The 17,249-nt window shown below is 39.9% G+C and overlaps 1 protein-coding gene across 4 annotated transcripts in view; it reads right to left on the reverse strand.

The window, feature by feature from the left end:
• LOC127445725 (sushi, nidogen and EGF-like domain-containing protein 1) overlaps nt 1-17,249 on the reverse strand; it is a 73,222-nt gene that overhangs the window by 20,372 nt on the left and 35,601 nt on the right. For all 4 annotated transcript variants that reach the window (XM_051705979.1, XM_051705978.1, XM_051705977.1 and 1 more), the window contains one exon: nt 23-135. In XM_051705979.1, the coding sequence (XP_051561939.1) occupies nt 23-135 (113 nt within the window). The remainder of the gene's footprint in view (nt 1-22; nt 136-17,249) is intronic.

Raw genomic sequence — 17,249 nt, forward strand, 5'->3', positions numbered from 1 at the left:
ACAGATCTGGAGAGATACTCACTGGTCCAGAAGTGGAGTGGGCCAGCAGATTTGCTGGTTGATGGCAGGTCTTCGGGGCGCAATCCACTCTGTGTAACCACGTCTACTGTGTACATCTGACCTGGGAGTAATGTGCTGTGGGTTATATACAACTAATCAGTAAAATATGTATTTTTCATTTTCAGATTTTAGCCCTCTATGAATATGGGACTACGTTTTCAAAGGACATCAGGGGCCGGTTGCACCAGCTAAACGTAAGTTAAAACTTAGCCTAGTTGTGGCGTAAATGGGCAAGTAAGTCACAATTTATGCACTACTAAATATTTGAGCGTTGCACCATTAAACTTAGGTAGGGCGTAACCCTACGTATAAACTAAATATTTACGGCAGCCTCCGACCAGAATTAACGGATGGAATAAAAAAGCAGACTCATTTAATGATATCAATGAGATCATGTTTTGGTTGACAGGCTTCAATCCTTTCAATCCAATATATATGATGATGTTGGCATTTACACTCGTTTATATGTACGGGAGAAAACATTATGTAAAAAATGCACTTCTTCAGCATGAAACCGATCTAACGGTGCACTTTCCTGTGTACGCCGCCCAATGTCAAGTTTCAACATGTATGAAATATATAAAATATAAAAATGAATAAATGTCTATTTTTCCAGCCTGTTGTATAAGTAATTTTATATTTATTGTCCTTTATTCATTTCAGATACAGCTATTAAATATTGTTATTTACATAGGCTAAATATACCATTAATGAAATCTTGTTTTATTACATATCGTATTACAATGGGGATATAATTTATTACAGCTGACAGTTACGTGAGTAAACAAGGTTTGAACATCAACCGTAACAAGATCAAATTGAAGTTCACAGCTTTTTAACACTTCTGTGTCACATTTGAAGGCTGTTTATTGGATCAATACAGGTAAACGTCATATTATGCTACTACGCATCATTTTACGGAGAGCTTACGACCTATTAGTTAAGTCTTGCCTTAAGAACAGGTGGTGCAACCAAATTAAGCACTGACTTAGTTACAAACTAACTAGTAAGCCCTTAGTGTGAACTTGACGTCCTAACTTACATGAGAACACACTCACAGCGGGTGCAACCATTCAGATGACTAATTAACTAATACATTTCTTATTTCCTTTTTTTCTGTTTTTATTATTATTATTATTTTATCATACTTGATTTTCTAATTTGTCAGTCTAAGTTTCTGCTTTATCTCAAAATACAGCTACATGCATTGAATAAAGCATCAAACTACTGGAACATTTTCAATATTACTACACTGCTGTGTTCTATGTATTAGTTTATATAGTACAATGATGCTGCACTTCACAATAAACCATTGATATTCACGTTAGTACAGTATATTGCAGTACAATTGCAGTTTAATGCACAATTTTGTTTTGCCTTTCCCCATAGTAGCCTAATGTTCAATGCCGAACCAGTTCAGCCCAGTGCAGTTTGGCAGGGGAATTGCGTGTACAGAACACTTAAATATGATTAGGGTATGTTTACACGACAACGATGTACTAAAAACGGAAAAGTTTTTCCTTTGCGTTTTTGAAAAGTTTCGCGTACAGACGACAACATTTTCAAAAACTATCCTCGTTCACATGGACCCGTGAAAAAGACTAAAAACGCTGTTTTATGAATGCAAGGCCAGTAGTCGGCGATGTCACTTTGTAAAGAAACACTACGCGCCTACGCACATTAGCATTATTCCACAATACAAACAATGAAGATGGCGAAAGCATCGAGCAATTTTGTCTGGACGGATGATGAGGTTGTTTTATTACTACAATTACTTTGCTGGAGAAGTGTCAATAAACTCAAAATCTTGAGCAGCACAAACACAGTCCTGTAGTCCGCCATTGTAGTTTTGAATGTCTCGCGCATGCCGACTGAACTCTCAAGATTATTCAATAAACTCTGCTCATTTTTTACCATCACTTCGTCTCCTGCCGACTGTTGGGCTGGTAGGAGAGTGAGTTAACATAACAAGCTGTTGATGTTGACTGGTTTTGGATATCAGACAGAACTCGGATATACTCTGATGGAGAGAGAGGTCTTGTGTACACTGGATCTAACATGCATTTTCACTGCCTCATGTTTTCATATTCTAAGCATCTCACTGAATACTGTACATGGCATCACATCTCTGTCTATAGGCTATATACATTAGCGGTGGGTGAATGAATTGCAGGATAAAGATACATCAAATAAAATGAATTAAATAAATAACATTTAAAATACAAATACATTTTTCCTATCTGTATCCATACATTAATTTCAAGATTTTAAAATTGCAGATACTGCCTATTATACAATGTTCACACTCCATACAAAACACTCCAAATTAATAAATTGTTGATTATTGTTTTTTGCACAGACACCAGTATTCATATTGATAATTATACATCTCAAATTGATGCCTATCAATCCATAATTATTTATATAACACGTAATAAGCGTGCGCATGACGTCATCGTTTTTGTATGTTTACACGGAGACTATAACGGCATCGTTTTCAAAAACTTGCACATTGAAACCCGTTTTTCAAAAGGTTGCGTTTTCAGGCAAAAACGCCGTTGTCGTGTAAACGAACAGCCAAAACGCATATTTTTTCTTTCTTTCCGTTTTCAGTTGAAAACGTTGTCGTGTAAACGGCCCCTCGACAGGTTATATATATCTATAGTGATGCTTGAACCGAAAACGCTTAACACACGAAAAATATATTTTTTAAAACCGCCACCAAAGGTCGCCAAGAATCAGCTCGCTTGCGCCACAGCGATAAAAGATGCGAACTACACTAACTAGGCCTATTTGTATGTGGGAAGGAAACATCAAACATGACACATACAGTTCAGTTCAATGTAAGAGGCTGTTAGTAAGTGGAACTGAGAAGAGGTTGTTTGTTCTTTGACAGACCAAAATGGAGAGATGCGTTTAGCTCTGTGGTAAGAAATTAGCAAACTGAAGTAAGTTTAACTTGGCTTAATTCAATGTTTAAACCTAATTTTATAGTTCACCTTTTAATGAAATATTACGTTTATAATGTTAAATAAATAATTATATTACGGCAAGAAAAACATTTTGTTTGAGAGTTGTTTGGTAACGTGACTTTTATCACGTTAAATGGAGATTAAAGCAACAATGTAGCTAAATGAAACTAAAGCATTATGAAATTATTGTAAGAATCAGTGACATTTAAAATACGGACGTTATGGATGGGGTAATGATGTGAGTTAATAAACATAACATTTCACATTTTGTAAGTGTTTTGCCCCGTTCATACCCGCCAACCAGTGTTGCCAAGTCCGCGGTTTTTCCGGGTTACTTTTTAAACAGTTGCCGCAGGTTGATTCTAACCCCCACGGGTTTAAGGTTTGTCATTTAGCATAAATTGTATTTGATTGAAATGTTTGCTTATTTTGCTCTACCCAATTTATATTCTACCAATGCTGGATCTGTGTGCTAGATGAGGAGACTGTGTGGAGATCTTTGTGAGGGAGGGGCTCTGTATGGAGTTCTATTATGTCATGTGCAATTGCAGATTGTGAATCTTTCCAGGATTGTGTGTAGTAAATAGTTGAAATCATATCAACAGAACAATTTCCCAACATTTGAAATATTTATTTTAGATTTTTATATTTTTTAATCCACAGTTTTCTTGAGCAACCACTGGGCAGCACCATGATGATTCTAAATAGCCTGTTTTCTGTTTCTGGTCTCCAGATGCAATATAAAACTAACCAAAACGAGTGATCCAGACAGAGAAGAACAACCATTTAAGCAATGGCGTAGATTTGGTTTGAACATTGAGAGGGCCCAAATCGTGGGTCCGGCCAGGGGGGTGGGGGGTCCTAATGTTTCATTACAACACATTACACAATGCATAATAACAGTTCAAATTAATGCATAGATAAATAAAAAAGTATATTCAATGTAGAGATGCCATGGTGTGAGTTTATGATGGTTTGATTACACTATGTAACACAATTTTTGTTCCTGAGTAGTAAGTATTATTTCCTAATTGCTTATGCCTCAAAAGTATAGAAAATGGCTATTAATCCCCACAAACTTTGCTTTTGTGACCAGGACAGTGATATTTTGAAATGTACCTATTTCCAATGAGAAAACGGGTGAATCTGTGTCTTTTCGTTCACATAAAGTCAGAAAAAAACAACATATGAATCCAAAATCCTTCTCTATTTGTGGTCCGACAAAGACAACGGCTTTGACCTTTGCCTCAGACAGCTTAGGGAATAAGTCTTGAAGGTACTTGAAGGCTGCCGACTCCTTATCTAGAGCTCTGACAAATTGTTTCATAAGGCCCAATTTGATGTGCAGTGGTGGCATCAGCACCTTTCGGGGGTCCACCAGTGGCTCCCACTTGACGTTGTTCCTCCCCACAGAGAACTCGGTCCACTGTGGCCAGTCCCGCCAGTGGTAGTGCGCCTTGATGTCTCTGTTGTCCCAAAGGCAAAGATAGCAGGGAAACTTGGTAAAGCCGCCTTGTAGACCCATCAGGAATGCCACCATTTTTAAGTCTCCTATGACCTCCCAGCCATACTCATCATACTTAAAGGTGTCCAGCAAGGTCATGATGCTGTTGTAATCCTCTTTGAGTGAGCCAGGGGAAGAGACGGGTACTTGTTACCATTATGGACCAGCACGGCTTTGAATATTACTTTAGTATAAATACATGTTAATTTGGATACATATGTTATTTTTTATTGACTTTATGTGAACGAAAAGACACAAATTCACCTGTTTTCTCATTGGAAATAGGTACATTTCAACATATCACTGTCCTGGTCACAAAAGCAAAGTTTGTGGGGAATAATAGCCATTTTCTGTACTTTTGAGGCATAAGCAATTAGGAAATAACACTTACTACCCAGGAACAAAAAAACAAAAGAACAAAAAAAAATAGTTACACAGTGTTATCGTCTGAGAAAAAAAGAGACGATAACGGCATCGTTTTCAAAAACCTGCGTTTTCAGGTCCCAAAATGCAGCATAAAAAGTTTTCCATTTTTAGTTGAAAACGTTATCGTGTAAACGGCCCCTAAGGCGCAACTTTTCAAAGTTTACTCACTGATAGTAACCACTCTACATGCAAATGCACCACACGGTCAGCATGCTTAATCATTACAAAAAGTGGCATCCTTAATTGATCACTTTTAAAATCAATACAGCTAAAAATATTAAACTTACTAGTTTGTTGTTGGACGACTAGTTGAGCATCCTGTCCCATTTTTAGAATGTGTATCTTTCTATGACTTTCTATCTGCATAATTTAAATGCTGCCAAACAGCCAATTTAAGTAGCTTTTTTAAATGGATATGAGTCTGGTAGATTGAATTCCTCTGTTATATTTTGGAATTTGTGTGTTTAAGCTTCAGTTTCAAGTGGATTGAAAGTTCACGTTCAGTTCGTGACACCTGGCCATTAAAGCACCACACGGCCACCATCCGTAACCATAGCAACAGCTCCAGTACCCACACAGGCACGAGAGTTTTCCCATTTAGGCTTTCAAAGTCTTACGAAAAACTCTTTTATATTATATATTTATACATTATATATAATATTTTTGCCATGTGTAAATAAAGCATTTCACGGTTTTTAACCGTGGATTCTAAATTCTTATGCTTAAATTAACCGTAATATTTTTAATCGCAGTTAATAGTAAAACTGTATACTCCCGTCATCCCTAATTCAATGTATATGCTTAAATATTTATATGCTGTATCTTGTCAGACATTCAGAAAAAGCATTAGGGTTAATGTTTGAGAAAAAATTGACCCTTTCAGAAAATTTAAATTCTAACCTGCTCTTCTGAAATACCTGTCTGCTTTCCTCACCATGAAAAACAACTGATCATTTCTTTGGATGCCTTTAACATCCAACATATGACCACATATGACTCATGTGATATATTAATGTTTTCTAAATTCATACGAAAGTTTTGTGTGGGTTAAAGACCTACAGACCAAAATTGCACGTTGTCAGCCACTGACTGTCTTGTGAGTTTTATTCCTGCAAGGGGCGCTTGACGCTCTGAAAACCGAATCCTTGATTCATCCGCATTTAAATCTATGAATGCTTTATATCCATTTGGAGACATTTTACACTGGATAGTTATTTTTAATAAAAACTGATGATTGCAAGGATTCATACCTGTGGATGAAATTCCACCTCAGCATTATCTATAAAAGCATTTTTCAAAATCCTCATCCAGTAATAATAAACGACTGTGAGTTCATGCATCCTGGCCAGCGCTGAGAAAAGTAACAGGTACCACGTCACACCACCGTCTAGTTGGGCGATACCAACTCATACAACACGGGGTTCTTCAGTTTTTTTGTCTCAGTATGACAGACTCACAGCCACGCAACTGCAAGGGATCCCATACGAAATTATTTTCAGTGTTGATAAAAATATATACACAAGGACAGATGCATGATTGGGGGGACAAATCACCTCCTTCACAGCATTGTGAAGGGGATGATTCTACGGCAGTCATCTCGACTCTGTGAAGAATCGGCACTAGGGTTGCTCCGATACCAATATTTTGGCTTCGGTACGATACCAGCCCTGGTACCTCAATATCGATACTAAATCAAAACTATAATCAACAAATAAAAAGCCTCAGATTTTTGATTAAATTACACAGAAAATGACTTAATTAAAAGAACTGCATAAAGTCTTACAGATTCAAATTATGCGTTTTCCATTTAAATTTTTCTGGATTCCATGTTAAATGTTTTAATGAATTATTATCAAATGGTGTTTATATATATATATAAAACCCTAATCGGCACTATAGATTCACATGTTTTTAGACAACTTGTACAAATGTAATACTTTACCGCTAAGAATAAACAGTAATACAAAACAGGTGAACCGTGGAATACTTCCACATTCAGGAAAAAGGTGGATAAAATGAATTCCTCCATTGGGCGTTCACTTCCGGACTCACTTTGCTAAGCCCCGCTTTCAAAGCTTTTCTGACCAATCCTATTTTAGCTCTCCATGTCATTATTCCACATACAGCATTCACTAAGATGTTCGCTTTGTCATAAGACTTCATTGTATGTGTTGTAAAAATAAGTGAATGTTAAAGGGATATTTGATCATTTCCTCACCCTCATGCCATCCCAGATGTGTATGACTTTCTTCTGCAGAATGTGAATGAAGATGTTTAGAAGATTATCTCAGCATCATTTATGAGAGTAAATGATGAGAGAAATTTCATTTTTGGGTAAAATAAGTTTATTTTAAAGACTATCTAGGCACATAATAACACTGTAGAACTGTAAATGTACAGGCTCACACTTTAAATGGTCAGTGCTTTGTATTTTAGATCATTAAAATAGCAACAGATCCAGTGAAACAATGAAGGTTGAGTGATTGTTTTTACATTTTTACATGCCATTCAAAAACGTGCCATTTTACAACGATAAGAGTGAAATAAAAGACTAAAAATAACACATTTGTACTTTTCTTTTACTTGGAATGTAAATGTTCAGGACAAAGGCAAAATGGTTACTGTCTCTTTAAGAGGGTTTTCTCGCATGATACAACATTGAAGGCACTCTGTGCAGTTTGTTTTGTTGAGTTTAATCTTTTGCGAGCTGTAAAGTCCCATAATTTTTGTACCGTGTCGTGCTGTTGCATCTGTATTAATTTACTTAAAGTATTCTGTTATTTTGTGACAAAAAAAAATATTTTGCTATTATCATTCTGCATTGCTTGGGAAGAGGATTTCAGATATTAATTGACTGAGATTGTGAGACTGCAGTCAGTATTAAACTTGAGATGATCTTGTAGTCTACCTGAAGCACGTTCATCCATTCAGCTATTAGTAGCCTATCTGTTCTCGATGGATCTTCCATCATCCTTCCCGTGCTGTCAAGTGAAGTGGCGCAACATCAGCAACATCAGTTTCATCTCTCACAGGCTACTCTCTCATTTGTTTGGGTGTGAGATGATAAAATACAGACTGCGTCCGCTATAATACGGAACGCAATTCTGATCCTTTAAATACCGGATGTTACGGACTGTTGGCAATTGTTATGCGACATATGATGAAAGTTTGTCAATCAACATGCGGACCTAACCGGCCCAATTTTTGACCGGCCCAGCGGGAATTCTCCCAATCTTCCCGATTGCCATTTAGCGCTGACCATCTGCGCTTGGATCATCTGAAATGCATCTTAATACCACTTGTAAATAGGGTCTCAAATGACTGCATCCAAAGCTAGCAAATGCTATAGAACGAATTCTGGCGGAAGTTGCACCCACATCCGTTTCCACATTAAGACCCACAGGAAAAAGGTGGATATCTGGATTTTTTTCAGATATAAATTGGACTACTCATTGCACAATAGCCTTTATCTTCCAAACATTTTACTTTTGGTAAAGTGTGAGCGGCAGGGTAAATTAAAGCGACACCGGACATGTCTGGCGGACAGTATGGCGCGTTCTGAAATTAGAAACAATTATTTTTTACGAAGATATGCACACACCGCCAATGCTCAGCATCAAAATTCTGTAGTGCCATGGAGCCCAACTCTGATTTATTTATTTTTTATAAAATTTGACCCAAATCATTATTTACATTTGTGGCATGGGGGGGCGTGGTCAGTCTGCGGGAGAGGCAGAGTAATAAGGCTCGTCACCTGGCTCATAATTATCTCTAACACCTGTCTCTCGATAATTATGTGGTATGTATAATTAGGTGAAGAGACAGGTGTTAGAGATAATTATGAGCCAGGTGACGAGCCTTACCACTCTGCCTCTCCCTCAGACCGACACATGACCACGCCCCCCCATGTCACAACATTATTTACATAAGATTATTTACTCTAGCCATTGCTGGATGATATATTGTGCATATGTATCTTTCATATAGCCTACACAATGTATTTTCTGTTAGAAGTATGTTGTTTTGTGGTTTGACCACTTAAATGAAAGACCTATTCAATGCTACATACAGAGAAGTTGCATAATATGCTTTGCCATTTCTAATTACTCAGTTTGCACAGTTACACCCATTTCATACACTAACCTGCAAACTCATGAACTTTGTTCACTTTGTCACTTTATTTTCCTGATACGAGGTATGTAAAGAGTATACACAGTGTTTTTTTTCTTTCTTCTTTAAAAACTTTTAAATAAATCTTGAGAAGAGCATACTATTGTCATGATCCTGCCATTTTGATCTTGTGTCATTCTTGTTTTGGCAGGGTTGTGACAGTTTCCTCCACCCAGTTCTCAGGTTGTCCCATGTGCTTATGTTTTCTGCTCTCCGTCTTGTTTCTCCTGGTGCTTCTCAGCAGCGCAATCAGCATTGCCAAATCAGAGCTGATTAGTGCTGCTTGTGTTTATGGGTAGCACCTGATTTCAATCCTTCCATTTCCTTTATATTCCTTCATTTGTCTTGTCTGGTTGTCAGATCATTTTGTTTCAGTCAGTTGTCAGATGTCAGTTTTTTGTACTCCAGTTTCCCCTTCTAGTTATTATTTGGTTCAGTTTTGTCTTGTTGTTTGTATTTTCCTCAATCGAGAGGGTTTGTTTCCCTGTTTGTTTTTGTTTTGTTTAATAAATATTTTAGTTATCATTTCTGCATTTGGGTCCTCATTCACATTACCAGTTCCTGACATAACGATCCGACCAACCATGGACCCAGCAGGAATGAGTGTTTCTTTTTCTTTTCACATCCTTCTGCATGTCATATAGCTAAGCAGTCCAGGAAGCTCTTTGATCTGAAGCAGGAGGACAAGTCAGTTAGGGGATATGCGTTGGAGTTTTTGGTGCTGTCCTTGGGTCTGGGTTACATTCAGGCCAGCCTTATGCAAGTCTTTAGGGCTGGTCTGAATAAGCCCGTTAGATCTTGTATCCCAGAGATGGGTGATGGGGGAAGTCTTGCCGCTACCATCAAGTTGGCCATGAAGTGGGATGAGTTTATCTCAGCATGTGCCTCGGAGGACTTCCTTCACCCCAACCCGAGGACAACGATACTCACCAGCAGTGGACGGGGTAGCCATTCGTCTTATCACTCGTCCTATCGCTCCCAAGAAGAGAAGTCGGCTGCTGCACCCTTGTCCGCTGCTGACTGCCAGGAGGCGGAGATCAATACTACTGCAGTGCCTCTTACCACTCGGAAGAGGAGAAGGAGAAGGACCCCTACTCTTCAGGCACTGCCTATGCTCACGACCACGGAGGTCATTCCCCTGTCACTGCCAGTGTTCACGACCACGGAGGTCATTTCCCCCGTCATTGCCAGTGCTGGCAGCACATTGCGTGCCTTTCAAACATTTGGACAGTGGATTATTTAGGTGAACTTGTCTGGGAAATTGCTCAGAAGGATCTCTGACTACCCTCATAAAGCAGGTAATTGGGCCAGACAAGCAACAGGAACTACTAACGGATATAGAGGAGGGACTGTATTCTTAAATTATCGATGAGAGCACTGATGTGGGCATGCATAATCAGCTATCTGTTGTAATTCGATATTACAGCCAAAAACAGCAGCACATAGTGTCATCTTTTTCTGGGATTGTTCATCTGGACGGGGGAGATGCAACGTCAATAACAGAAGCATTACTACATTTTTTGCAAGAGAACAAGCTTTGTCCCTTTCAGACATGAGAATGTTAATTGTCAGTGCATGTTTCAGTAGGGTGCTGAATCAATATGATGAACTGAAATTGCACTTTCAGATTGCTAAGGATAAGGTTAGAAACTACAGTGTGGAGGTCCAATTTCAGATGTACTCAGATCCGGTCAACAAGCTGTATTTAGTGTTCCTATGGCCCATCATTCAAGAAGCAAACAGAGTAAACAAAATGTTTCAGATGGAAAACAAATCCATGCAATCTATTTCATGAACTGATCACGTTGTTACTGAGCCTACTACAAAAGGTTGCAAAACTCAACCTGGTGGACACGACTCGTTGATCCGAGATTGACTTTGACGCAACCACAGAAAGCAACCATCGGCCTCTCTCTGCAGCTGACTATGGCCTCCAGTTCCAGATTGAGCTGGATAATGCAAATCTTTCCGTATTAACTACAGAGAACGTTAAACAGCAGTGCAGAGAAAACTTTGTCGATTTTCGTCAGGTGAATTAAACAACGTTTATCCCCCAATATGCAGCAACTTCTTGGGTCACTGAACACATTCATACTGTTATTCACAAGCACCCTGCAAAAACCGTTTTGTAATAAAATCCATCTACAATCCCCAAAATATAGGTGAAGAACCCTGCATATTCCTAAATATCGCCACTATCGCCACTAGAGGTCTCTCTAAGACCACGAATGAGCGAGCTAAGGAATTTATCAGCCCATCTGCACAACTGGGCAAAGTGTACAGTCTCCCAGTGGGTTTTAAACACAATACAAAACGGTTACAGACTGCAATTCGTGACAAAACTCCCGCATTTTTCGGGAATGAAGCAGTCAAATGTTCCGTGGGAAAATGTTAACATTCTGAGAGAAGAAATAAATTCTCTTCTCCTCAAAAAGGCAATTCCGACAGAGGAAACACAGAAAGTTTTTTTCAGCTGGTACTTTCTCATTCCCAAGAAGAAGGGAGGTATCCGCCCGACCTCAGATTTTAAAACAAATACCTGAGGAAATACAGATTCAGAATGCTGATGCACAAATCCCTGCTTCATTCTGTACAGAGGGAAGATTGGTTCACCACAATCGATCTCAAGGATGAATATTTTCACATCCAGATCCATCCCCAACAGACAATTTCTGAGGTTTGCAATCGAAGACATGACTTACGAGTTCAAAGTTCTTCCATTTGGCCTTTCTCTACCACAAATGTGTTGAAGCAGCCCTAACACCATTAAGACAACAAGGCATGACAATGGGCAGGATATCAGATTGCAAAGTTGTCACCACCGACACATCCTCCCATGGTTGGGGAGCAGTCATGGAGGGATGTCCTGTGAATGGAATATGGGGGAGGCCGGTAAGACTGATGCATATAAACTGTCTGGAGCTCCTCGCGGTGTCCTTGGCCCTCAGAAATTTCCTCCTACAAATACAAGGCTGTCATGTATTGATGAGATCAGACAACACTACAGTAGTTGCATATATAAACAGGCAGGGAGGCACTCACTCGTGGCATCTACATGCCCTGGCAAGACAATTTATGTTATGGAGCCAGAAACATCTGCTATCACATGCTCCAGGCCTGTTGAATATTGGGGCGGATCTGTTGTCAAGGGGAAACCCTCACTCAGGAGAATGGAGGCTCTATCCGGTGGCCACAGATAGGGCCAAGCAGACATAGATCTGTTCGCCTCAAGGGAAAATGCACACTGCACGCTGATATTAAGGTCAGGAGACTGTGATGGCCACTCCAGAACCTTCACCTTTTTCTGCTGTAACCACTGGAGGGTCAACTTGTCCTTGTGCTTAGGGTCATTGTCGTGCTGGAAAGTCCAAGAGCGTCCCATGCGCAACTTTTGTGCAGAAGAATGCAAATTGTCTGCCAGTATTTTCTGATAACATGCTGCATTCAGCTTGCCATCAATTTTCACAAGATTCCCCGTGACTTTAGAACTCACACACCCCCAAAACATCAGTGAGCCACCACCATGCTTCACATTGGGGATGGTATTCTTTTCACTATAGGCCTTGTTGACCCCTCTCCAAACATAGCGCTTATGGTTGTGAACATAAAGCTCTATTTTGGTCTCATCACTCCAAATTACAGTGTGCCAGAAGCTGTGAGGCATGTCAGGGTGTTGTCGGGCATATTGTAAACAGGCTTTTTTGTGGCATTGGCGCAGTAAAGGCTTCTTTCTGGCAACTCGACCATGCAGCTAATTTTTGTTCAAGTATCGTCGTATTGTGCTCCTTGAAACAACCACACCGTCTTTTTCCAGAGCAGCCTGTATTTCTCCTGAGGTTACCTGTGGGTTTTTCTTTGTATCCCGAACAATTCTTCTGGCAGTTGTGGCTGAAATCTTTCTTGGTCTACCTGACCTTGGCTTGGTATCAAGAGATCCCCGAATTTTCCACTTCTTAATAAGTGATTGAACAGTACTGACTGACATTTTCAAGGCTTTGGATATCTTTTTATATCCTTTTCCATCTTTATAAAGTTCCATTACCTTGTTATGCAGGTCTTTTGACAGTTCTTTTCTGCTCCCCATGGCTCAGTATCTAGCCTGCTCAGTGCATCCACATGAGAGCTAACAAACTCATTGACTATTTATACACTAATTGCAATTTAAAAAGCCACAGGTGTGGGAAATTAAACTTTAATTGCCATTTAAACCTGTGTGTGTCACCTTGTGTGTCTGTAACAAGGCCAAACATTCAAGGGTATGTAAACTTTTGATCAGGGCCACTTGGGTGATTTCTGTTATCATTATGATTTAAAAAGGAGCCAAACAACTACAGGTGCATCTCAATAAATTAGAATGTCGTGGAAAAGTTCATTTATTTCAGTAATTCAACTCAAATTGTGAAACTCGTGTATTAAATAAATTCAATGCACACATACTTAAGTAGTTTAAGTCTTTGGTTCTTTTAATTGTGATGATTTTGGCTCACATTTAACAAAAACCCACCAATTCACTATCTCAAAAAATTAGAATATGGTGACATGCCAATCAGCTAATCAACTCAAAACACCTGCAAAGGTTTCCTGAGCCTTCAAAATGGTCTCTCAGTTTGGTTCACTAGGCTACACAATCATGGGGAAGACTGCTGATCTGACAGTTGTCCAGAAGACAATCATTGACACCCTTCACAAGGAGGGTAAGCCACAAACTTTCATTGCCAAAGAAGCTGGCTGTTCACAGAGTGCTGTATCCAAGCATGTTAACAGAAAGTTGAGTGGAAGGAAAAAGTGTGGAAGAAAAAGATGCACAACCAACCAAGAGAACAGCAGCTTTATGAGGATTGTCAAGCAAAATCGATTCAAGAATTTGGGTGAACTTCACAAGGAATGGACTGAGGCTGGGGTCAAGGCATCAAGAGCCACCACACACAGACATGTCAAGGAATTTGGCTACAGTTGTCGTATTCCTCTTGTTAAGCCACTCCTGAACCACAGACAACGTCAGAGGCGTCTTACCTGGGCTAAGGAGAAGAAGAACTGGACTGTTGCCCAGTGTTCCAAAGTCCTCTTTTCAGATGAGAGCAATTTTTGCATTTCATTTGGAAACCAAGGTCCCAGAGTGTGGAGGAAGGGTGGAGAAGCTCATAGCCCAAGTTGCTTGAAGTCCAGTGTTACGTTTCCACAGTCTGTGATGATTTGAGGTGCAATGTCTTCTGCTGGTGTTGGTCCATTGTGTTTTTTGAAAACCAAAGTCACTGCACCTGTTTACCAAGAAATTTTGGAGCACTTCATGCTTCCTTCTGCTGACCAGCTTTTTAAAGATGCTGATTTCATTTTCCAGCAGGATTTGGCACCTGCCCACACTGCCAAAAGCACCAAAAGTTGGTTAAATGACCATGGTGTTGGTGTGCTTGACTGGCCAGCAAACTCACCAGACCTGAACCCCATAGAGAATCTATGGGGTATTGTCAAGAGGAAAATGAGAAACAAGAGACCAAAAAATGCAGATGAGCTGAAGGCCACTGTCAAAGAAACCTGGGCTTCCATACCACCTCAGCAGTGCCACAAACTGATCACCTCCATGCCACGGCGAATTGAGGCAGTAATTAAAGCAAAAGGAGCCCCTACCAAGTATTGAGTACATATACAGTAAATGAACATACTTTCCAGAAGGCCAACAATTCACTAAAAATGTTTTTTTATTGGTCTTATGATGTATTCTAATTTTTTGAGATAGTGAATTGGTGGGTTTTTGTTAAATGTGAGCCAAAATCATCACAATTAAAAGAACCAAAGACTTAAACTGCTTCAGTCTGTGTGCATTGAATTTATTTAATACACGAGTTTCACAATTTGAGTTGAATTACTGAAATAAATGAACTTTTCCACGACATGTTTTTGCATGATCAGTAATATTTTCAAAATCAATGTCAGAATTTCACAATTTCTGCCAGGGTATGCAAACTTTTGAGCACAACTGTATTTCTTCTCGTCATGTAGGGTTTAATGACAAGACAGTAAGTACACATCATATGCAGATGTATGAAAGGTGTGCGTCGTCTTCGGCCGGACATTAAACCCATGTTACCATCATGGGATTTATCTCTGGCTTTAGAAGCATTCAGCGAAGCTCTATTTGAACTATTGGAGGAAGCAGAAATAAAGATGGTTTCATATAAGAAAGTTTTATTGCTTGCTCTGATCACTATGAAGCGTGTTCGTGAGTTGCACGCATTTTCAGTTAACCCTGCATGTATCAGATTCACACAAATTTTCTCCAAGGTCACTTTATGCCCAAACCAGGCGTTTGTGCCCAAGGTGATTAAACCTGGCTATTCATGTACAGAAACAGAAATTCAAGCATTCTACCCTCCTCCGTTTGGTTCATCAAACAAAGAAAAATTGCATCACTTATGTCCGGTGAGGGCATTATAAATATATCTGAATAAGACGCAGAAAATCTATTTGTGTGCTTTGCAAGGCCAGTGAGGGGTAAGGCACTATCAAAACAACGACTCTCTCACTGGATAGTGGAAGCCATTAGGTTGGCTTATTCAGTGAAGGGATAGTTGTTATCAGGAAGCCTGAGAGCCCATTCTGCAAAGGGAATGGCTGCTCTTGGGCTTTATTCAAGGGAATCTCCATAGAGGATGTTTGTATGGCAGCTGAGTGGGCTTCCCCGCACACATTCGTGAGGTTCTATAAGTTGGATATCACAAGATCCGCTTCAACACAGGCAGTGCTGGAGGCACAGTCTTAAAAAAAAAGAAAAGAGAGATGGATAGACCTTAATAAGTCCAGGTGCCTTGATGGTAGGCCTATTCTGATGACTGAATAATATCTATATCCCACAGTGGTATCTATATCCCATTGTGAGATGTCGAATGAGTCAACCAAAAGAGAACTTTAGGTTACGGTTGTAACCCCAGTTCTCTGAGGGAGATGAGAGAGACATCTCACCAGAGGGTCCATTATTCATCCGCTCGGAAGAACTGTAATGTATGCCATTTTGGGCCAGTGCTACTGATTATATAGGGAAGGGGCAGAGCTTCCTTGGTGCACTGGCCAGCAGCCTGTTAAGCGTGATTGCATAGGGCTTCATGGATTACCACACAAGAGGCATGTCCCACAGTGAGATGTCTCACTCATCTCCCTCAGAGAACCGGGGTTAAAACTGTAACCTAAAGTTTTGGTATTGGGCTGGTTTTTGGACTGGTTTTATTGGTGCATATTTGAACCCAAAAAATGCTAAGTAATTTTACATTAAATAAAATACATCCTTTCATAAGTGTGCTTTTAGTTTTTTTAAAAGTATGAACTTGGCGCCCTCGTGTGGCGCCCCTATGCGTTGCATATGTTGCATACCCCATTTTTGCAGCCCTTTATGTTGCTAGTCTCTGTAATCTGTGTCGCTAGTGGATGTTCCCACTGCTGCTTTAAAAGGGTTATGACAAGCTATTTTTTTCTTCCCTGAGGTCCACTTATAATGTTAGTATAGTTTTTTTTTTTTTTTTTTTTTTTTTTTTGCACCAAAACAGTCATAATTTAGTCATATATAATAATTTTCCACCCTGTCTCTGGCTTTCTGTCTGAAAAGTTTGATTTCAAGCTATTTGGCCCTTTATGACTTCAATGTAAACGCCCACTGTTCTGATTGGCTAACATCATGTAGCCCTTCCAATATAGCCATATTTGAAACGCAATCCGAAGAAAATGAACAAACTACACCGCCGAGGGGAGGAGGGGCTCCTGGCCGACCGCCTGGAGAGGGAGACCCACTGCCAGGGGTGGGGGAGACCCTTCCGTCCACCAAAAACGCGGCAGAGCCAGAGGACTGCCTCCGATCCGCCTGGGGAGATGCGGCTGTCGTCCACTACGGCTACGGCGACATCAGAGAACCGGCGAGTAAATTATTATTGATTTATTTTTCTCTCTCCTCTCTCTCTCCCGCTGCCGCTCCGCGTTGGCCTTTCCCTCTCTTTTTAAATAGTAGTATTGTTTTAGTTGGGTATAATCACCGTTATGGTGTATAAGTATGTTTTTTTTTTGTAATTGTTGTTTCCCTCCCCCTGTCCCCTCCCAGATCCAGGAAGGCGGGAATGACCTGCCGGCAGACGGGG

The sequence above is a fragment of the Myxocyprinus asiaticus genome, chromosome 9 (assembly GCF_019703515.2).
Source record: "Myxocyprinus asiaticus isolate MX2 ecotype Aquarium Trade chromosome 9, UBuf_Myxa_2, whole genome shotgun sequence".
Lineage (NCBI taxonomy): Eukaryota > Metazoa > Chordata > Actinopteri > Cypriniformes > Catostomidae > Myxocyprinus > Myxocyprinus asiaticus.